Source organism: Dendrobates tinctorius, unplaced genomic scaffold (assembly GCF_039654945.1).
Source record: "Dendrobates tinctorius isolate UK_male_01 unplaced genomic scaffold, ASM3965494v1 ptg000164l, whole genome shotgun sequence".
Taxonomy (NCBI): Eukaryota; Metazoa; Chordata; class Amphibia; order Anura; family Dendrobatidae; genus Dendrobates; species Dendrobates tinctorius.
Window position 1 is genome coordinate 6517871 of NW_027361831.1, and position 24345 is coordinate 6542215.

The window sequence follows — 24345 nt, forward strand, 5'->3', positions numbered from 1 at the left end:
CGTGACTCCCGTCCTAAGGACAAAAAAGCAGGTCAATAAGCTGAGATGGAGAGAGGAAACCCAGTCTATGAAGACTGTAGGGCACCATTACCTTGTAGAGCTGAAACGTTGGATTGTAACACCACCCTTTTTTGGATTGTAACACCACCCTTTTTTTTCACAATCAATAAAATCACAACAATTAAAGACTGTCGTTGAGAAGACTTTACTTTCATGTTATTAGTGTGCCGGGGTTACTCCTATACTTTAGTCTTGTTTTTTCCCAGAGCACCTAAGTTGGGGTTTGAGCCTGTCATATCTACTTTATATTTGATCTATTTTAGACAGTTGTCTCCCCCTCTAAACCATATTTTCGCAATTTTTCATGGCCTCCTTCGGTGTCTTCTCCTTCAACGAAGAAGAAAGATCTAGTATTCTTTCTACGGTCAGAGAAACTGACAATTTCCTGAATATCCCTACCCGTGAGGTGAAATCGAGGGATTATGAAAAGGAATTGAAGAAACTTTCATCTTTTGAATTGCATGCATATACTTTAGCTCAATACACGAAGGCACAGCGGATTCCGAGGGGACTCAGGGTCTCGTTACGACCAACCCTCTTCAGTGACAATGAGGAATATTGTCAACTTTTTGAAAATATTCTAAATAAGTGCTCTATAGATTTAATGGTGTTGACCATCAAATTTCTCCAGGAGAATATACAGGTGAAAGATCAGGTTGCTGCTATCGAAAATCAGTTGACTAACACCCTTTCTCCAACAGATCTCGCTAGCCTTAAGGCAAGAGCCAACAAAACTCTACAAGACTACACCAATGAACTGAAAACACGAAAAAAGAACAAGTTTCTGAGAGACCAGGACGACTATCTCAAAAACCAGGTCTATAGATGGCGGTATACCACACTTCCAGATGGTCCCCCCTACAGAAACCGATATGGCTCATCAGGTTCTTCAGGTTCGGATGGTGGTCAAGTTGGACGAGGCGGCAGAGGAGGACGCGGTGGGAAACCGCCCAAGTCTTTTTTCGACCCGCGCAAGAAACCCCCGGCACCTCCAAACACAGTTTCAGACGAGGAGGAAGAAGAAAAAACAGACGAGGACCCCCAGAGGGATACACGTCCCAATACTCGATCTCAGGTAAGAACAATCTTGTCTTCAACATCTCTACCTATTGTCTCTCACCTGCCGAGATCCGAGTTCTCCAGAGGGGCCTCTCATTCTGTCCCACTCCCTCCTTTGATCCGTTCCTCGTACACCAAGAGTTAAATCGTTTTTACCGCTCTTTGAAACTTAAGGTACATTTTGACAAAGATGGCGGAGACATAAACACCAACCAGGTACCTTTCTCCTCGGGAACCAGCACCCAAGAGACGTTTATTCTCAAAGATCTCGGACTCAAGATCCCGAGCACGTTTCAACCACCTCGCCTCTATCATCCTGTCGAGACGTATATTTCACTTGTTAATGCTTCTGTGGATAAGTATATAGATGAAATCAAACATGGTAAATACCACCTTAAGCATAACCTTAATAGAGAAGAATCATTAGCACTGAAAAGTCTTAAAAACAACAAGGACATTGTCATAAAGCCTGCTGATAAAGGTGGCTCCATTGTAGTACTGGATAAGAAATACTATCTGTCTGAAATCCAGAGACAACTCTCTGACGTCACGACATACAGACCCATCCCCACGAATCCTATCTACTCCATAGAGAGAAAGATAGACAATTTGATCAACTTCCACTTAAATTTGGGTACAATTGATTCTAAACTGGCAGAGTATTTGCACAAACAAAGTCCCATAACTCCAGTCATTTATATACTCCCCAAAATACATAAAAATTTGGAAAAGCCCCCCGGTAGACCCATAGTGGCATCTACCGACTCTATCCTCTCACCCCTGTCAATAACCTTGGAAAAGATCCTCACTCCACTAGTACCAAAAATTCCATCTTATCTCAAAGACACCGGTGATTTTCTGAACCACGTTAGAACCCTCCATGACATTCCTTCCTTTTGTTTATTAGCCAGCCTAGACGTCAACAGCCTATATACTAGTATAGATCACGATCTTGGCATCGAGGCTGTCAGATGGTTCCTAGATTTACAATCCTCTCTTAGCGAACCCCAGAAATTGTTCTGTACCGATACACTCAAATTGGTCCTCAACAACAACTATTTCCTCTTTGAGGACCAATTCTACCTTCAGGCACGGGGTACCGCGATGGGGGCGAATGTAGCCCCCCCGTACGCTAACATCTTCATGTGTAAATTTGAGGCTGACTTTGTCTACACACATCATCTATATAGAAAACATGCTCTTACCTGGCTCAGATACATAGACGACATCTTTTGTGTATGGACAGGTGACACCAATAGCCTCACAGATTTTGTACATGACCTCAACCAGAGTATACCGAACCTAACCTTTACCTCACATTCCAACACACAGTCTGTCAGTTTCCTTGACACCATGATCACTAAAACTGACTCTGGCACCCTTACAAGTGACCTTTACGTCAAACCTACAGACCGTAATAGTCTACTACACTGGTCCAGTTGTCACCCAAGACACGTGAAGATAGCTCTACCTAAATCCCAACATGACAGAATTGACCGCATAGTCTCAAAACCTGATATCAGGCAAATGAGACATGACGAGATGACTGAAAAGTTTCAAACAAGAGGATACCCCAAATTTAATGCTGAACAACAAACCAGAATTACCCAACGTGACTGTGATGTAGAGAATAGGGTTAAGTTCATCAACACCTATCACCCGTTCTCTCCTCTGATCAAAAAAGCAGTCCTTGAACACTGGCCCCTACTAGAAAAGGCTTACCCGGGGATTGAAAATTTCCAAAATCCTCCTCTCATCTGCCATAAGCGGGCTCAGAACCTAAAAAACACTTTGGTTAGAGCCGACGTGGGCTCCCACTTCAAGACATTCAGGCAGAAGACATTTAGCACGGTGCGCAACGGAACCTTCCCTTGTTTGGGTTGCGCACAATGCACGAATGTTAGTAAAGGCGATTCATTCACCCATCCGAGGTCTGGCAAACGGTACAAGATCAATGGCTATTTTACCTGCAACTCAAATTTTGTCGTCTATTTAATCAAATGCCCATGCGGCCTAGGATACGTTGGGGAAACCACCCAGCATGTGAAAGACCGCATTTCCAAACATAAATCAACCATCCGGTGTGAGAACACACTTTTACCAATTCCTGCCCATTTTGTGGAAAATAGACACTCTGTAAGCCAACTGAAATTTCAGGTTATCGAACAAATCCCTGTACCCAGACGAGGGGGTAATAGAATCCAAACGCTCAAAGAGCGTGAAGCGTATTGGATATATCACCTAAATACCCTCCATCCACACGGTCTCAATAGAGAATCTGAAATGTATTATTAATCCCTTCTAAATTCCACTTCATAGTGAATTAGTTTTGTTTTTCATCAGGAGTTTAAAATCACTACCAAATAAGTTCTTTTCCTACACAACGTTTTTTGGTTTATAGGAGATATTTCTGACATAAGTGTGTTAATATGAACGCCATTTTACTCTTTGTATGTAAACCTTGCTCTAATTACCTTTCTTTGTTTTTAGGCAGGAAAAGGAAGTTTCTCTGAAACCTGATAGGCACAACCAGCACTGAAATTATCACCGTGCATGAATTCAGCACAGTCCCACCATTAAAATGGCCGCCTGTATGCATGTGACATTTCCTCACAACCCTCCCTTTTTTACTTCACTTCCTGGATGGCTCGCACCTGCTCAGTACATTCATTCTGACAATTTTGACCTCACCAAGATGGCGACTGCCAACATCACTTCCTGTCAAGTCAAAACATGTTCATTCTCTATCCCCGCCCTGCACATGCTCAGTACATTCATTCTGACATTTTTTGACCTTACCAAGATGGCGACTGCCACCATCACTTCCTGTCAAGTCAAAACATGCTCATTCTCTATCCCCGCCCTGCACATGCTCAGTACATTCATTCAGACATTTTTGACCTCACTAAGATGGCGATGGCCCTTCCCCCCATTCCCGCCCCTTCCCCACCCAATCAGGAAGTGCTTGACAGTATTTAACATCACTGCACTAAGCCACATGCACTTCCGGCCTCCTCCACACCTGACTAGATTTAGGACACAAGGTAATGGTGCCCTACAGTCTTCATAGACTGGGTTTCCTTTCTCCATCTCAGCTTATTGACCTGCTTTTTTGTCCTTAGGACGGGAGTCACGTGCTGACCCTACACATCGGTATGTGACCCCTAAAACTTTCTTTTATATCTTTTCTTTCTATATACCTTGCTATTCCTTAACCTATACCCTTTTTCAGTGGTTACTATAGGTACTGTTCCAGCAGCTGGACTACAAAGGCAAACCTATACCACTTATACACACACCTCAAAACCAAGGATCTAGGTATTTATACCTTATGCCTTAACATTTCCAAGAGCACCCCTTACACACTGCCTCCTTAGATGACCTCACCTTTATTCCCACTCCACTTCACTGTCCCCTAATGCCCTTTCTCAACACTACCTACACATTCATGCTTTTCAACTCCTTACACCTTCACTCTATTCCTCTTTTCAACCTCTCACATGTTCACCGTATCACACCACAATACATACTCACTGGCCTCACATCATTATAGATCCATACACACCTTCACAAAGGATGTTTGACACTGTCCCCACCTTATGTATCACCTATCACTAGATTTTTGGTTTTATAATACTTTATAAAGTTTATTGATTTTTGTTCTTTTATTGTATATATTGTAGTCATATCCCTGATGAAAGCTCGAGATGTAGAGCTGAAACGTTGGATTGTAACACCACCCTTTTTTGGATTGTAACACCACCCTTTTTTTTCACAATCAATAAAATCACAACAATTAAAGACTGTCGTTGAGAAGACTTTACTTTCATGTTATTAGTGTGCCGGGGTTACTCCTATACTCAAGGTTCTGCCTTGACCCGGCTCTGGGCTTCAGCCTACGCTCCGCTGCTAGACTCTGTCCTATGGTGCTCTCTAGCACATTTCCTGGCTAGTCTCAAGGTTCTCCCTTAACCCGGCTCTGGGCTTCGGCCTATGCTCCACTGCTAGCCCTATACTCTCTCTGACCTGGCTATGTGCTTCTGCCTATGTTCTGTACCTTGCCAAGCCTTGCCTTGCTTCTTCATGTGCCCTTTTGTGACGAGCGTCAGCTTACACTGAGTCATTTTTCTTCTTAGAGTGGACCCTCTGGGCCGTGGCACCCACCCACCTAGGGCGAGCTGACCTAGTGAGAACCCACCCCCTGTACAGGGAGTGTCAGGGGCAAGACCAAGGGGGTGAGCCACCATGGCAGCTGAACCAGACGGCCGACTCAGGGAGACACTACTGAGTGCCTGGCAACAGGACGAACAGGTAACGAAACATAAGCAAGGTCAAAGGGTTTCTTCAGCAAACGTGGTTATACACTTTAATCAGATACAAGGCAAAAACAGAGAATCAGATGCAGGGCACAAACGGTGAAACACGGCAAGGTGCGTGCAAAGGCACGCCAAATGTTCCAGAGTGCGTGCAAGAAGACACGCCAGGGTCCAAGGTGGGTGCAAAGGCATCAGACTCCAGAAGACTGGCAAGGACTGACAGGATCCATGCATCAGGAAGTAGTCATCTGGTTCCGGACCTCTGGCAGCGGTCGGCAGGCTTCGGGAATCCGGCAGACAAATCAGGATACGAGGCAGGGTGCGTGCTAGGAGACATGCCAGGGTCAGGTTCAAGGACGGATGCCTGCGCATGCTGAGGGGCATGCCAGGGACAGGTTCAGAGCAGAGTCCTGCGTGTGCAAAGGAACACGCCAGGGTCAGGTCCAAGGTCCTCGGCGCGCTAAGGAAGCCACCAGGATTCAAGATTCAAAGTCCTGCGCGTGCTAGGGCACGCAAGGGGCATGGTACAAAGAATGGTCCTGGCTGTGCTAGGCACACCAGGGTACAAGGTTAGCAGCGGGTCCCACACGTGCTATAGAAGGGGGGCACGCCAAGGTGAGGGTTCAAAACAAAGAGCAGAGCACAGAGCAAGGTACGAGCAAGACAAAGATTCGAGACAGGTCATGGAACTCAGAACACGACAGAGAGACAAGGTTCAGGACAGAGCAAGGAAAGCAAAAGACTTGTGCAAGAGTAGCACGAAAACGCACAGTGCGAGAAACAGTGTGAGTGCAAGGGAGCACGGAAACCACGACTGGGGCACCGGCAGGCGGTACCGGCTGGAGGCACAGGCAGGCGGGCATGACTAGAGGTGGCACGGCTGAGGCACAGACAGGCGGAAACCACAATAGCACTGGACGGCGAGCACGGCTGAGGCACACAGGCGGGCACGACTAGGGGCGGCACGGCTGAGGCACAACAGGCGGGCACGGAGCGACCAGGCACGTACAAGAGGGCACGCAGCCACAAGGCAGGGCTAGGCAAAGGTACAGGACAGCGACGCGTGCGAGACAGCATGGCAAAGCCTAGTACGAGAGGTGCAAGAGTGCACAAAAAACGTAGGCAAGACAAGGTCCTGCGCGTGCAGAGGGCACGCCAGAGTCAGGGTTCAGGAAAGAGAGTGGAACTAGCAGCGGAGCGTAGGCCGAAGCCCAGAGCCTTGAGACTAGTCAGGGACAGAGACAGAGTCTAGCAGCGGAGCATAGGCCGGAGCCCAGAGCCGGGTCAAGGCAGAGCCTTGAGACTAGACACTGAACAGAGGACGAACAACAAGGCAACGAAGAGCTTAGGCAAGGCAGAGAACATAGAACGTACTACAAGGCAAAGCAAGGCAAGGACAAACATGGCACGAGAGACAACACAAGACATGGCACGAGACAAGAGGCAGAGCACAAGCACAAAGCGTGTGCAGAGACGCACGACAGGGCAGAGTGCAGGGGCACAGAATACAGGGAGCGACCGAGCAGACCAAGCAGCCATGCAGGGAAGCAACACGATACTCAGGTCCTGACCATAGGGAGGGGCAGCCTGATATAGCACCATAGCACCAGTACTTCCGGGTCGTACTCGTCGGCCAGTGACAGCTGTGTCGCCTGTTATGCCTCAGCCGGGTTCACCTCAGTCTTGCCCGTCTGTCTGTGCCTTAGCCCGACCAGCTAGCCAGTGCCTCAGCCGTGCTCTCTGTGCTTCCTTGCACCCACACTGTCTCTGCACTGTGCATTGCATGCCCTCTTAGCACGCGCAGGCCATAGCCTGCTCCTTGGCAAACCTCCCCCATGCTTCTCTAAAGGTATGCGCAGGTCTTGCCATGTACCCTGTCGTGCCCTCTTGCACGCACAGGCCCTAGCCTGTACCCTGTCGTGCCCTCTTGCACGCGCAGGCCCTTGCCTTAGCCTGAACCCTGGCGTGTCTCCTAGCACGCGCGGGCCCCTGACTTGAACCTGACCCTGGCGCAGGACCTTGCCTTGGATCTTGAACCCTGGCGTGTCCCTACACACGCACCATGTCTTGTGCTTTGAACCCTGGCGTGTCCCCTACACAGGCACTGTGTTTTGTACTTTGAACCTGGCGTGACCCCTACACACGCACCTTGCCTTTCACCTTGCCCTGGACCCTGGTGTGCCCCCTAGCACGCACCCTGCCTGGAACCTTGCCTTGGACCTTGGCGTGTTCCCTAACATGCACCATGTCTTGAACTCTGTCGTGCCTCCTTGCCTGAACCCTGGTTTGCCTGCCGGATGCCCGGAACCTGCCGATCACTGCCAGAGATCGTAAGCCTGACGACTGCGGCCTGATGTCCGCAGCCTGATGCCCTGATCCTGTCGATCGTTGCCAGCTGTCTGGAGTCCGATGCCATCGAGCCTTGCTTGTACCTAGGCGTGCCATCTAGCACGTACCATGCCATGTACCTTGGCGTGCCACGCACACACCTTGCTGTGTTTTCCTGTTATCACGTCTTGCACCTGATGTTACCGAGTTCGACTTAATGAAGATACCTTGAAACCATGCCTTGTCTTGTTTCCTGCACGTCCCTTGTCGCCAGACACTTCGCATTGAGTCTCCTTGAGCCGGCCGTCTGGTTCCAGCAGTCGTGGTGGCTCACCCCCTTGGTCTTGCCCCTGACGCTCCCTGTATAAGGGGTTGTTCGTCACAAGGTGAGCTCGCCCTCGGTGGGTGGGTGCCACGACCCAGAGGGTCCACTCTAGAAAGCGACTCAGTGGAAGCTGACTCCGTCACACAAATGCATGCTTATGCAGCGTTTTTATCTGTATCAGCTTACGCATGATGCTCAAAAAAACGCTGCGTGTGCATGCGTTTGCGTTGTTATGCGCATGCGTTCGAGATTTCCTTGAATTTTGGTATGCGGCCAATGCTTTTCTAGGAGAAATTCCTTGACACAAGCCACGTCAAATGGGCGTGTCTCATGGGAATTCTGCTTATAGACCCTTGCACAGATTAAATCATCATCTTTTGGTGCTGTATCCAGCTGCAAGATGGATCTTGGCATGGAGAGCTTCTATCGTAATCTGTATTTGGCATTGATATTGGCTTTTGCCTTTGCTGTGGGCTTGTGAAGAAGAAAGATGAAGAAGACGTCGTCGTCGCTACTGGCAACACCCCATCGTTGCAGTCCAAGAGAGACGTGGAGCCTACTACTTGTACACCGAGCTGCGTGAAAACCCTGAGACCTTTTTCCACTACACGAGGATGTCGGAACAGAGCTTCAATGACTTGCTGCAACGTGTCCAAGGATCCATCACCAGGCAGGACACAGAACTACGTCAAGCAATTCCTGCTGAGGAACGACTTTTGGTGACCCTGAGGTACGTAATTTTTAAAAATAAACACCTGTCATTAGTATTATTGTTTTAAAAGCCATGTACTTATTTTTTTTCCCCATTTTCTGTTCGGCAGATTCCTGGCTACCGGAGAGACCTTATTATCTTTACATTTTCAATTCCAGATTGGAGTGTCCACCCTTTCTGGGATTGTTGGAGACACCTGCCCTGCTTTATGTGACATTCTACATGAAAATTCCTCCCCCAACCCACAACTGAACTATGGCTGGAAAATGCTGCAAAATTCCAGGACATTTGTAATTTTCCAAACTGTATGGGGGCTGTGGATGGCAAACACATTCGGATTCTGAAACCTGCTGGAAGATCTGAGTATTTCAATTACAAAAATACTTTTCAATTGTTCTCATGGCAATTGCAGATGCTGTCAATTTGTTGACGTTGGCTCATTTGGACGAGGAAATGACTCACAGACTTTCAAAAACTCTGACATGGGCCAACATTTGTATGGTAATAATTTCAACTTTACACATATCCACGATCTCTTCCGAACACTGAAGGACCGCCAATGCCTTTAATGTGGTTGGGGATGGGGCGTTTCAAATGTGTGCCAACCTCATAAAACCGTACTCGAGTTGGGCCTTGAATCACACAAAGATTTACAACTATAGACTGACAAGGGCACAAAGGACCATGGAGTGTGCCTTTGGTTTGTTGGCATCTAAATGGAGCATTTTGGGAACAGCCATCAATCTAAAAACTGAGAATATTGATGAGGTTGTCAAAGCGTGTGTCGTTATGCACAATTACATCCTGGCAAAAGAGCGACAACAAGTAGAAATTGATGAAGCTGTTACTAGCACATTGCAAGATTACCGAGATCACCCTCTGCGGACTACAGTGGAAGTTGTCCAAATGAGGGATGTTTGCGGCTTACTTTGTTTCTGATAGCGGGCATGTGGCATGGCAAAATGAAATGGTTTAATCTGCTTGTAAGTAAATGCACCTCTAATGTTTGCTGACTTTAATAATAATAAAACACCTCCAGTGAAACACCCGTTACTTCACTCAACAATACAATACACACGTGTGTGTTTTCACATAAAGAGACAAAGAAAACACAGGGATTGTGTAAACAAGAGACAGTTTTTATTTACCAACAATAAACAAGTGCTTATTTTCCATTAACCAACAATTGGGTTTAATCATAGAATCATAGAATCATAGAATTGTAGAGTTGGAAGGGACCTCCTGGGCCATCTGGTCCAACCCCCTGCTCAAAGCAGGATTCGCTAAATCATCCCAGTCAGATGTCTGTCCAGCCTCTGTTTGAAGACTTCCATTGAAGGAGAACTCACCACTTCTCGTGGCAGCCTGTTCCACTCATTGATCACTCTAACTGTCAAAAAGTTTATGTTCAGGGTCTGTCCGATTGTGAGATATTGTGGCCCTTGGGGGTGTCGAGCTGGGATGATTGGGTATGAGTCGGGTGACGAAGGGGTTACAGGGGAAGGGGCAATAAAATGCAGGATTGTCTCATGGATGGTGTGGTCTATGATGTCATGGATGGGACTAAAATGGGAAGATGACATATTAGGAGTAGACGACACGTTAGTAGTTGAATCGTGGAAAGGGATAGACACATTGGAAGGGAGAGGCCCAAGGTAAGGTAGAAACAGATTTGACAACAGAGACACATTGGGAGGTGAGGGTAGAGGTGGCGGGTCCTTTTCTGGGTGACATTTCTTGCTCTGGGTCTTCATTTTCCGATGCTGAGCAGAGTCAGTACTGGGCGTGTTTTTTGTTGTTACCTCTGCGTTTCTTGCTTGGCTGAGTTGGGAGTGGTGGCCTCTGTAGCAGTGTGCTGGGGTCTTCTGCCTCTGATGCTGTGCTTGCCCTTGTTGACGTGTCGGAAAAGAAATTTGCGCTTGCTGGTAATATTCGGACTGCGAATGGTAGGTTCGGGACTGCTGTAATGTCTCGCTGTAGGCAGCCTGGCAGGCCTGCATAACGTTCAGCTGGAGTTCAGGTGGCAGGTTTTCCGACATGCCCCGCTCTATTGAGGAAAAAAATGTTGCACTGGTCTCTGAAGGCTTCCAGGTGGTCAAGGCGTCTGTTGACTTCCTGGAAAAGTGTGCTCACGCGAGTTTAACCAGTGTCCAGTCTATCTCCAATCACTTTCCTCCCATCCTGGAAGATCGAACTTAAGTGAATAAACTAGTGCATGACTGACCTCTTCCAGGCCCTCTGCCGCTGGCGAGAAGACCCAACAAAACCAGTGGCAGAGGACTGGGAGAGGGGAAAAACTGATGGACCGGCTGCCTGTTCCCCTGCCTGTGAAGCCTGCCCAGTTGCTGCCTCGCTGGTGGATGATTGCGAGTGTTCGGTGGCTGACCAATGAGGGGCCGCTTCAACTGAGGACGATCCAGGTTCTGTGGTGCTGCGCCAAGTTCTGTGTGGAAAATAAATGAAAAACATTTCGATGAGCAACTGTAGGCCTCAGGAAAGACAGCATGCAATGGTAATTGTATTTCATGACCTTTGGAGCAGCACCACTTCGAACATGAATCTCCTCTCTCATATCTTTATTGAATCGATCCTTCATGGAACGCCAATGGACTTTTACTCTCTTCACTGTGAAGAGGAAAATAAGTAAAAAAGAAATTGTAAAACAATGCACCTACATTTACAGGTTCACTGCCGTGTCAGACCACGTTGCAATACTTACGATAATCCTTTCTGACTTGTGGCGTGGCATGGTCCCAATCAGCCAACAGCGATCTGGCCACTTCTTCCCAGAGTCATCGAATCACTACTAAGTCCGAATGCTGACGATCATGGGTGTCCCACAACGCTACTCGCTCTTGCACAAGAGGAATCAGTTGGTCATGGTCAATGATGGGGTTGGCTTCCTCACATTGTGGAAGGTAGACATCAAAGAAACCCAAAAAAACAAAGCAAAAAATAACATAAGTCATATAGTTTTAAAGATAAAACACTTAAACCAAAAACAATCAAGACTACTTACACACCATCTTTCCACCTCAGGAAATCGGGCCCGACGACCCTGGGAAGAATCATTTCCACCCAACTGCTCCTGCTCTTCACTAGAAGTGTCCTGTAAAGAAAATACATGATTTACCACGTGTTATATTGACAGTCAATACATACCAATCAGTATAGCAAATGTACTGACTTCATCAGTGTCAGTGCTTTCTTTTTACTGTTAATTGCCCCTCTTACTTCTTTGCTTAGCCACATTGGGTTTTTCCTATTTCTTGTCCTTTTATTCCCCCACAAGGTATAAACCGCTTACAGTTATTCCCACTAGGTCATAGTTATCTGTAGATATTTCTGCTTCTAGTTCTTCCATCTTGTTTGTCGGGCTTCTGGCATTTCCAAGCATGCAGTTTAGAGGATTTTGTTTCGTTCCAATCTCCTCATATCCTTCATCAGTATTATTTCTGGCTTCATGTTCGTGTCTAACGTTTTTCTTCCCATCCTCTCTTCTTCTAGTTTAACGCCCTCCTGATGAGTGTAGCGAGTTTTCTGGCGAATGTGTTTCCATGGTTTGTTGAGGTGAAGTCCATCTCTGGCGAGGAGTCCGTCGTACAGGTAATTCAAACCGTAGTCCAGGAATCCGAATCTTTGTTGTCTGCACCATCGTCTTAGCCAGTTGTTCGCATCAAGGATCCTGTTGAATCTCCTAGTGCCATGCCCATCTACTGGAAGGATGGAAGAAAAAAAACTACCTGTGCATCCAGTTCCTTTACTTTCTTCCCCAACTCTTCAAAGTCCATGCAGATTGTCAGTAGGTCCTTCCTTTCCGTGTCATTGGTGCCAACATGTATCAGAAAAAATGGGTGGACGTCGTTGGCACTGATGAGCTTTGGTATCCTATTGGGCACATCCTTGATCTTCGCACCTGGGAGGCAGTTTTAAAAAACGTAATTTTTTTTCACCACTTAAATAAAAAAGAACCTAGACATGTTTGGTGTCTGTGAACTTGTAATGACCAGTAGAATTATAATGGCAGGTCAGTTTTAGCATTTAGTGAACATGCTAAAAAAAAAACATACAAAAAACAACTGTGGAATTGCACTTTTTTTTTGCAATTTCACCGCACTTGGAATTTTTTTCCTGTTTTCCAGTACACAATGTTAAAATCAATGGTGTAGTTCAAAAGTACAAATCATCCCACATATCAGAGGAGAGAGAAATAGGGTTCCTCAATACCTCCGCCATCATCGGACCTTCCTGCTCTGTCCCCCGGCCCTCAATGTCATCTTCCTAGAAGAAAATGGCAGGAGCATGTGCGGTGCACCAGCCAAGATCTGCCGGCCGATACCCAGCAACAATAGATTTTTTTTCTATTGGTTCATTTTGATCACTGTGATAGACCCTATCACAGTGATCAAAATGAAAAAAAAATATTATATTAAAATGACAAAAAAATAGTAAATCAAACCCCCTTAGTTATATAAATATAAAATAAAAAATTATAATTTTTTTCTATCCTTTGCAGTTAGGGTTGGCGTTAGGGTGCTGGGGTAAGGGTTGTGTTGGAGTTAGGGTTGGAGTTAGAATTGGGGGGGTTTCCACTGTTTAGGCACATCAGGGGGTCTCCAAACACAACATGGTGCTTGCCATCGATTCCAGCCAATTTTGCGTTAAAAAAGTCAAACGGTGCTCCTTCCCTTTTGAGCCCTGCCATGTACCCAGTGTCTTTCCCCCACATACGCGTGTATTGCCAACTGTTCAGCAATAAGGTTCAGATACGGCTTTAAAGAAGGCTACTACTTGGATATAACACAATTTTATTATACAATGATCAATCCAAGTGACAAAAACACCAAATCAATGGAATGTATGACAATGATATCGAAATAGAAAATAGTATAATATTGCATATACTTATATATTCAAATTGCAAAGGTTTTGGTACATATACTTAAATGAGAAAGAAGAAAAGAATCTTCACTAGGGGCATTTACGTCTGTCCGGAAAATACTGCAGCTGGAGGAGTGGTCAGCGAAGACAGAGAATGCTTCCTAGGATCCACACTGCGAAGAGCGTCCTCTCACACAGGTCCACAAGCTCCTGTCTCTTCTGGCTGCCTCCCAGCTTTTATATGCTTTAAACAAAGGCTTACTCAATATAATATTGGGTAAACATGAAAATACACAAGTTAGTTGTTTGATGTTCCAATCACATGACAGTGGCCACCTATCATGAATAAATAACATCAAACAAGACTTGCCTCTTCGGACTATTTACTCTTGCCCTGATATTTACATATGATAAGAACAAAGTTTCCAACAACTTTCTATGACTAGAGCCCTAGCACAAATATATATATTTCAGACTACGGTTAAAGAGATCTCTAATATTGAATATACTATAATGGTTTCAGATCGCCAACTATATTTCTGGCTTTACATCAGGCTTCCCCAACTATATTTCTATAGCTTTATGTAAAAGAATCTGCAATTGTCTATATGCCTAGTCCACTTTTAACCCCCATATGACACAAATATCAGGTAATACTTTGTCAATATACTCGCACCATTCACTACTCTTGAAATTCAAGTAAAGCCCCCGTTACACACTGCGATATCGCTAGCAATATCGCTGTAAAGTCACCGATTTTGTGACGTTGCAGCGATATTGCTAATGATATCGCTGCATGTGATACTTACCTCCGACCGGCTCCCCCGCTGGTTATCGCTGATCGCGCGAGAAGCTGCTGGACCATTCCTCGTCGGCCACTTCCTGCTGTGCTTCCTGTGGCGCCGACGAGCGACGCGTGGAGCCGGGCGGGAGGACGCAGGATCGCCGCGTCTGACAGGTAAGTAGCGATCCCCGTCCCCAGCGATGTCGCTGGTGAGATCTGCCTGTGTGGCAGCTCACTAGCGACCAACTAGCGATGTACCAGCGATCCTGACCGCGTAATATCGCTGGTCGGGATCGCTGGTGAGTCGCTAGGTGTAACGGTACCCTAAGTCAACAGCGTACACAAAGGTTAATCCTTTCCAGTAATCCAGATTAAACATACTGTTTCAACAAGCATTGTCATTTAGTATACTCAACATTGTGTCACTGCGGGACTGATAAACTCACCACAGACAGAGGCAAATAAACCTTAATGTTTTACAATGACAAACAGCAAACATGGATTCTCAAGATTGTGGCTGTAACCATTATCTTGTCTGTCTCTGTCTTGGTCTAGATGCAGTCTGTATATTTCAGGTTAATTTCAATATGGACTAATCAATATATTACAATATGTAGGCTATAAGATATCCATATTTTTATTAGCACCACAATCCACCCTTGGATATCTTATAGCCACACATTATTTATCCAACAACAACAAACCAATGTATGCATAATACAAATTACTCCTTAAAGTTTACCTAGAGCTAACACCTGACCCACTAGCTATATTAGTTGGAATATAACGAAAAGTGATATTTCCAAAGGAAAACATCCCACCTCTAGGCAATCTTACATGTTCTTCAAATGATGGAGCGATCACTATTGCCCACCCTCATACTTTTACACTTTTTATCTGAACTGGAGCCACATATAATAGCCCTCTCCCCATCTCCAGTCTGATTCATCATATTTAATGTTTATCACAAGTCCACTGACAGCATGGATCAGCTGGCAAAATACTTGGAATCCTTCTGTTAATCATTTCTCCCATTAGACATTTTTCTTCAGTACAGTTCACATCTTGGGTCACATCTTCTTGGTCTTTGCCCTTCAAAAATGGCTAGTGTCCACTGAGCCAAGTAAAGCCATAGATTCTGTTTGGTTTTCAGAAATCCACATTTTCCATAGCTGGCATCTGTCTGAAGATTGCTTGGCTCTTGAAAGCAGTCTCACAAGATGAAAGCAATAATACAACACTTACAGATCAGATTTTGATCTAAAGGGAAAACAAAAACATTATTATCTGAGATCACATTGACTGCTACTTGAGAAATGACTTGAGCAGATTCAGGACACTGAATTGATTCCACCAAATTTTAGAAATCCACTGGCTGAGCTATTCTAGCTTCTCTCTGTAATATTGACATGTCACTTCACTCAATATTCATACATTTCTAGTGGATAAATCTGATCTATCACATTACCTTCATTCATTGAAATATCAAACATCACTGTTCAAGATACATCTTACAAATGGATTTTACAAACCTATTATGTTAAAATAAAGATTAAAGACATACATAAAAATAAATCACAACTTTTAGCTAAATACAGTCCGATTCATCACAATGGGATGATTACTTATTTAATTGTTTGCAAACAATTATTTAACCTTTACCATTGAGCTCATTAGTCTACCCCCATGTCTTATATATAGCTAAATACATTGAATCCGATTCCTCTGAAAAACTGGTTTGTCCAGTCTGAAAGAAAAAGCACAGAAAGGTTAGAATACCTACAAGGCAAATACTGCACTTTGTCCTTATCCTATCTGATCAAAAACAAACAAACAACCTCACTGGATTGTCTTAAAAAAATAACCCAGGAACCATGACTGGTGACCAAGGTAAAATAATCCAGCCCCATAGACAGAACACAGGAATAGTAGCACCGTCTTTTTGGGGTCTACAATATGACAAATTCTGCTCTTTCCCAGTCTCACTCTTATCCACAGTTGGGATCTGCATTTCTTGCGACTTTTGTGCAGTTGTAGCAAAGTCGGCTTTTCTACGTGAGTCTGTAAATTCAGTATCGTAGATGGCAAGTTCTTCCTTATTCTCAATACCATCAATATTCTGGTACAATGAATGGCTCTCTGGTTTGGTATTACTGTAACGTTTAATGTGGCCCATCTTCCCACATTTAAAGCAATACCTAGGCCTGTAAACAGCAGAAACATTCTCGGATACTTCATCCTGCTCTTTTGACTTAAGACACCACTCAGTTAATAGTTTTACAAATCTTTCATATGAACTGGTATTTCTTAGAGACACTCTTGTGGCATAATCTACATTACAATGATTTGCCATTGAAAATAGAAAACTAGGATCATTCTGAGACATATCTGGATGATTGCAAACATTTCTGTACAATGCCAAATAATTACTACAGAACAACATGGGATAATCAGATCGCCTGAATCTGAACATTGCCGGGGCCTTGCCACCCCTAGTATTTCTTCTACTTAAGGTAGATTGTAACTCAGATCTATCAGACACACTGCAATCTTCTACCTCATTCTGGTTTTGCTTCCCTGTAGCTGTCTCTACAACCTGGATCTGGCAAATGCGATGAACTTTTAATGGGTTAAGAAGCGGATCCATTTCTTCCATCTCCCCATCAAAATGATCATCCCCCTGTTCTGGGATGGTGACAGTTTCAGAGTCAGTTGACTCCTGTGCATCACCATCCCACTGATCTGGGTTCCTCTCCATCTCTGCTCTGGCCAAAGCTTTCTTCCTTTTCACCTTTCCCCTCTTCTTTCTGCGCTTATACTGTGTTACACATGCAGCAGCCTGTTCTGCATCATGCTGAGTTCCAACACATTTGTCCATTACTAACTTATTCTGACCCTGTGCTGCTACCAATGCTTTCTGGACCTCACATAGCTGTATTTCCAATTCCTGCACTTTAGTTAACATTCTTTGCTTTTCCTCATGCTGTTTTCTATATGCAGATAGCAGGATCCAGCCACACCTACCAAGAGCACATAATTCTTTCCCTTTTTCTACTTTTACTTTCTGCAACCATTCTTCTACATCAACAGGCTTTGCATCTTTCCCATATTTGTCCCAATGTTCACTTGAACCAACACTGTGCGACCACATAGTCGCCAACATATCATATGGGGTTTGGGTTTCCTCCCACCTTGGAGTCTCAACAGACTCACTTACAACCTCTTTTTGTTCCATTTCTGACAACTTTCTTTGCATATGGGTGTTTTGCTCATGCATATCTCGGTATACACTGAGTAAAATCCACATACGCCGTCCTAAAGACTCTACATCACCCCTGAGTACTTCAACAACATCAGGGGTTAACTGCATCACCTGCCTTTGCAGGGAAACCCTCGAGTAACTCACCAACATCGAGGGGTTAACCACATCACCTGCCTTAGCAGGGATCCCCATGAGTAAAGCAACAACATCATGGGTTAACTGCATCACCTGCCTTTGCAGGGAAAGCCTCGAGTAACTCACCAACATCGAGGGGTTAACTGCATCACCTGCCTTTGCAGGGATCCCCATGAGTACACCAACATATTCTCCCAGGGTTCTGCCAATCCACAACGCATTTCTTGCGCTATAATATTGTATGGAGCTCAGGTCCAGCCAGAGATCTCCACACAACCATCCTCTTTCTTCTTAAAGAGAGACATTTTGTACGCAATATCACACAATTTTTCTGGACTATCGGAAGTTTAACAAAAAAATTCAATTCTAAGCCTTCTGCGTATCCTGCCGACTACGCCAATTTATGTATTGCCAACTGTTTAGCAATAAGGTTCGGATACGGCTTTAAAGAAGGCTACTACTTGGATATAACACAATTTTATTATACAATGATCAATCCAAGTGACAAAACACCAAATCAATGGAATGTATGACAATGATATCGAAATACAAAATAGTATGATATTGCGTATACTTATATATTCAAATTACAAAGGTTTTGGTACATATACTTACATCAGAAAGAAAAAAAGAAAAGAATCTTCACTAGGGGCATTTACGTCTGTCCGGAAAATACTGCAGCTGGAGGAGTGGTCAGCGAAGACAGAAATGCGCCCTAGGACCCACACTGTGAAGAGCGTCCTCTCACACAGGTCCACAAGCTCCTGTCTCTTCTGGCTGCCTCCCAGCTTTTATTTGCTTTAAACAAAGGCTTACTCAATATAATAATGGGTAAACATGAAAATACACAAGTTAGTTGTTTGATGTTCCAATCACATGACAGTGGCCACCTATCATGAATAAATAACATTAAACAAGACTTGCCTCTTCGGACTATTCACTCTTGCCCTGATATTTACATATGATAAGAACAAAGTTTCCAACAACTTTCTATGACTAGAGCCCTAGCACAAATATATATATTTCAGACTACGGTTAAAGAGATCTCTAAGATTGAATATACTATAATGGTTTCAGATCGCCAACTATATTTCTGGTTTTACATCAGGCTTCCCCAACTATATTTCTATAGCTTTATGTAAAAGAATCTGCAATTGTCTATATGCCTAGTCCACTTTTAACCCCCATATGACACAAATATCAGGTAATACTTTGTCAATATACTCGCACCATTCACTACTCTTGAAATTCAAGTAAGTCAACAGCGTACACAAAGGTTAATCTTTTCCAGTAATCCAGATTAAACATACTGTTTCAACAAGCATTGTCATTTAGTATACTCAACATTGTGTCACTGCGGGATTGATAAACTTACCACAGACAGAGGTCAAATAAACCTTAATGTTTTACAATGACAAACAGCAAACATGGATTCTCAAGATTGTGGCTGTAACCATTATCTTGTCTGTCTTGGTCTAGATGCAGTCTGTATATTTCAGGTTAATTTCAATATGGATTAATCAATATATTACAATATGTAGGCTATAAGATATCCATATTTTTATTAGCACCACAACGCGGTATCTGAGTACTCAGGAGAAATTGCACAACAAATTTTGTGGTCCATTTTCTTCTGATACCCTTGTGAAAATAAAAAAAAGTTTGGGTCTAAAATAAATTTTTTGTTAAAAAATGCTAAATGTTAATTGTTTCCCTCCACATTGCTTTAGTTCTCATGAAGCACCTGAAGGGTTAATAAACTTCTTGAATATGGTTTTGCGCACCTTGCGGGAAATGTTATTTATTTACTATTTTGTGTGACAAGACTCTCTGATTTAAGGGCACAAAAATTAAATTAAAATTAGATTGAAAATTACTAAATTTTTGCCAAAGTCCCATTTTTTTCATAACTAAATGAAAGTCATATCAATGAAATTTTACCACTAACATGAAGTACAATAAAACAGTCAAAGAATCAGTGGAATCCGTTGAAGCGTTCCAGAGCTATAACTTCATAAAGTGACAGTGGTCAGAATTGTAAAAACTGGCTCGGTCACTAAGGGTTTAAATGAAGATCTTTATTATTAAGGGAAAGCTAAATCCAAGCATAGAAAGCCCTGTGTGAAAAAGTGATTGCTCCTAAGCCTAATAACTGGTTGGATCACCCTTGGCAGTAACAACTGCAATCAAGCATTTGCAATAACGGACAAGGAGTCTTTTACAACGCTCTGGAGGAATTTGGCCACACATCTTTGCAAAATTGTTATAATTCAGCCACACTGGAGGGTTTCGGAGCATAAACCCCCTTATTAAGGCTATGCCACAGCATGTCAACTGGATTAAGGTCAGGACTTTGACTAGGCTAGTTCAAAGTCGTAATTTGGTTTTTCTTATGCCATTCAGAGGTGGATTTGCTGGTGTGTTTTGGATTGTTGTCCTGCTGCATAACCTAAGGGCACCTCAGCTTAAGGAACAGATTAATGGACATTCTCCTTCAGGATTTTTTGGTACACAAAAGAATTCATGGTTCCATTTACTACAGCAAGTCTTCCAGGTCCTGAAGCAATAAAGCATCCCCAGACTATCAAATCACCACCACATTTTACTGGTGGTATGATGTTCCTTTTTTAAAATGTGGTGTTACTTCTATGCCAGATGTAATGGGACATACACCTTCCAAAAAGTTCAACTTTTGTCTCGTCAGTCCATAGAGTATTCTCCCAAAAGCCTTGGGGATCATTAAGATGTTTCCTGGCAAAACTGAGATTAGCCTTTGTTTTTATTGCTCAACAGTGGATTTTTTCTTTGAACTCTGCCATACAGGCCATTCTTGCCCAGTCTCTTTCTTATGGTGGAGTCATGAACACTGACCTTTACTGAGGCAAGAGGGGATTACAGGGAGAAAAATGGGAAGCGCAAGCCTCTAAGTGTAGTAATTAGTTTCCAAAGGTATATACTCAGTGTGAATACACTCACCTATTTGGTGTCTTGAGATACTGCATGTAGATTCAATTCCTGGATCATGCCATTCCTCTTTCCATTCAGTTTGCTTCAAAGATCTGGGAACTAGTGAGAGCACTGGACAGTGCTTTCATAGGCTATAACACTTGGTGAATGTTTTTCCCAGCAATATGCGCTCCTGAAGGATGATGATGGAACTTGATATTCAGATTCAAGGATGACTTTTATTTTTAATTCAAACTAGAACACAACCGGCTTCGACTTCTTAGAGTCTTCCTCAGGTATAATGTCAAGTGAGGTCTGCAGATCTTTGGATGTTGTTGTGGGGTCTTTTGTGACCTCTTGGGTCAGTCAATGCCGTGCTCTTGGGGTAATTTTGGTTGACCGGCCACTACTGGGAAGGGTCACCATTGTTCATGTTTTCGGCTTTTGTTGCTAATGGCTCTCACTGTGGTTCGCTGGAATCCTAAAGCTTGAGAATTGGCTTCATAACTGCTTTTTAAATTTCTGCCCCACACCGATGACATAGATCAGTGTGGGGTCGAAGTAGAGAGCAGTTCTCTCTGATCAGGATCAGCGTTCTCCTCTGTAACAGGAAGATGCCTCAAGACTTAGGAACTCACTTATCAAGAATTTTTCTTTTTAAAAGTGTGTCTTATAGTGCAAAAAATAAAGTATGTTCTAAAGTAATTTCCCTTCTTTTTCAATGGTATGACTATCTGTTATGTATTTATTTTACTTACTTTCACAGCGCCATTAATTTCATAGCACTTTACAGACATAATCAGCACTGTCCCCATAGGAGGCTGAAAATCTATATTTCCTATTAGTTTGTCTGTTACATGTTTTTTGTACAGTTTGTCAACAGCATATATGATTTCTCTCTGTGTGACTTATTTTTCATGGTCAGCAAAATATGATTTTCCAGTAATTCATTTTTCACATTCTAGGTATGATAATGGCTTCTATCCATGTGGGATTTTTGATGTTTAAGAAGGTAACATTTTCAGCTAAAACATTTCCCCCATTTTGAACACGAAAAGGATTTAACCCTGTATGAGTTCTCTGGTGTATAAAAAGCTGTGATTTATGTAGAAAACATTTTCCACATTCTTAACAGGAAAAAGGCTTATGGCCTGTGTGAGTTCTCTGGTGTCTAACAAAGTGTGATTTCTGGTTAAAACATTTCCCACATTCTGAACAGGAAAAAGGCTTCACGCCTGTGTGAGTTCTCTGGTGTCTAACAAAGTGTGATTTCTGGTTAAAACATTTCCCACATTCTGAACAGGAAAAAGGCTTCACGCCTGTGTGAGTTCTCTGGTGTCTAACAAAGTGTGATTTCTGGTTAAAACATTTCTCACATTCTGAACAGGAAAAAGGCTTCTCCCCTGTGTGAGTTCTCTGGTGTGTAATAAGACCTGTTTTACGTGTAAAACATTTTCCACATTCTGAACATGAAAAAGGTTTCTCTCTTGTATGAGTTCTCTGGTGTCTCACAAAACTTGATTTATCTGCCCACCATTTCCCACATTCTGAACATGAAAAAAGCTTCTCCCCTATGTGAGCTCTCTGGTGTGTAACAAGATGGAATTTATATAAAAAACATTTCCAACATTCTGAACATGAATATGGCTTTTCCCCTTTGTGAATTCTTTGATGTGCAACAAAAATTGTTTTATGTGCAAAACATTTTCCACATTCTGGACATGAAAAAGGCTTCTCCCCGGTGTGAGTTCTCTGATGTATAATAAGTGATGATGTATATCCAAAACATTTTCCACATTCTGAACATGAAAAAGGCTTCTCTCCAGTGTGAATTCTCTGATGTCTAACAAGTTGTGATTTCTCTACAAAACATTTCTCACACTCTGAACATGTAAAAGGCTTCTCCCCTGTGTGCGTTCTCTGGTGACTAGCAAGACAAGATTTCCATTTAAAACATTTCCCACATTCTGAACATGAAAATGGCTTATCCTCAGTACAAATTCTCTCATGTGTGACAAGTTCTAATTTCTGGTTAAAATATCTCCCACGTTTGGAAGCAGAAAATCTCTTCTCGGTGTGAATTTTTTGATGTTTAACAAAACATGTTTCTGAAAGAAAGCTATTCATCTCTTCTAAATGTGTATTTGGCTTCTTTGCTTTAAAAGCAGCTAGTCTTTTAATGCCTCTCTTGTGACTTTTATTTTTCTTAGCAGTTTGTAACGAATCAGAAGATAGGACCTGTTTCACAGGATCAGATGATAAATCTTGGTTGTGAAGGGATGATGCCATATCTGGAGTAAAGGCATTCGCGTCAATTGTATCCTGTGGGATCTCAAGGTCATCCGATTTAAAAATTGAAGATGTCAGCTGTCCCTCTAATCTCCTGGTACAGTCATCTGCCAAGAATTAAAACATTTATTATTTTTGAATAAAATATCTTGAATTGTATATTTTTAAACATTTCTACTTAAAATTTCCATAGAAATGGGAAGTTATGTAGCAAAATTGGATTATTCACTAAGACAATGACAGTTCACAGTCTAATAGAAGATCTCGTCGCATGAAACAGTGGAGCATAGTGTTCAACTATTTGTTCATTCTGCTTCCCAAATATTGGAATAAAAAGCCACCAAAAATTGTTATGTAGGTGAAAATGATACTAATAAAAACTGTTACTCATCCCAGTAAAAAAACAAGCCCCCACTCAGGTGTCAAAATAGTCACTACTATAGGTTAATTAACTGGTTGTTATAATTTATAAAATGGGAGTCACTTTAAGGGATTTTTCTATGGCTCTGCTTTCTTGCCATTCTATAACATTAGGGCTTCTGCAAAATGGATGTCACATCTCCTCTGGGATCTGCTTGTGCGATATCTGCTTCTACCACCAATCGTCGCCATCATTCATTCTGTAGGCGGCGCTGGTGATGGCGCAGACATTGTAACCTGAAGCTCGGGGCGGCACAGGCTCTGTCCAGCCACTAAGAATAGGGTGGCCGAGACCAATAGTACCATTCAGCCTGGCAGTATGGGTGTGTGCAGTCCAGGTGGAGTAATCAACTCTCTGCTTCAAGTGACTGGAAAGCACCACAACATACTAAAAGCTCAAAGCATATTGCAAGGAGCTGCCAGACACAGACTTGTACTCCTCAGGTTCATTTCTGCGTACTCAGCTGTCGGCTTGTGTATTTGACCCTGTAGTGATCCTGACTAGTGATGAGCAAATTTGTTTGGAAAACGATCACCACACATAAATTCGGCACGAATATGGCACAATCGGATTCATGATCGGAAACCCGAGCAAAATTTTATAAAATCGGTAAAAATTGGTAACATTCGGTAAAAGTGCGAGAAAATATTTGCGTTGCCACAAATAAAATATTTTTAGCACTTTAGCAACAATAATGGTGGGGTATCATGAGCGTTTGGCACGCGTTTGATGAGGGAAGGGGGTTTGCAGAGCTCAGAGGCGCGGCGTTTTTGTAAGCACAGCACAGCACTTTTTTTTCTGCTAACTTTGTGTGTGCACATTGCGGC

General features: G+C 43.3%; 2 protein-coding genes across 10 annotated transcripts in view; one reads left to right on the forward strand and one right to left on the reverse strand.

Moving 5' to 3' along the window:
- The window catches only part of LOC141052997 (uncharacterized), a 377438-nt gene that overhangs the window by 65376 nt on the left and 287717 nt on the right, over positions 1-24345 (reverse strand). Inside the window, 1 exon segment of the mRNA XM_073550320.1 lies at positions 21767-23204. Within this exon segment, the coding sequence (XP_073406421.1) occupies positions 21767-23204 (1438 nt within the window).
- On the forward strand, positions 128-23256 carry LOC141052954 (uncharacterized). Of its 9 annotated transcripts, XR_012220932.1 has the most exons (6): positions 128-1135; positions 3610-4163; positions 4242-4272; positions 12308-12406; positions 21774-21820; positions 23019-23256. XR_012220932.1 is itself a non-coding variant. In XM_073550293.1 (2 exons), the coding sequence occupies exons 1-2, from the start codon at positions 365-367 to the stop codon at positions 3637-3639; spliced, it is 801 nt and encodes a 266-aa protein (XP_073406394.1). In that variant the 5' UTR covers positions 128-364; the 3' UTR covers positions 3640-4949. The 9 variants fall into 9 exon arrangements, 1 of the variants encoding a protein (XP_073406394.1); XR_012220929.1 differs by having other exon boundaries at positions 3610-4437; XR_012220933.1 differs by having other exon boundaries at positions 3610-4437; positions 23022-23256.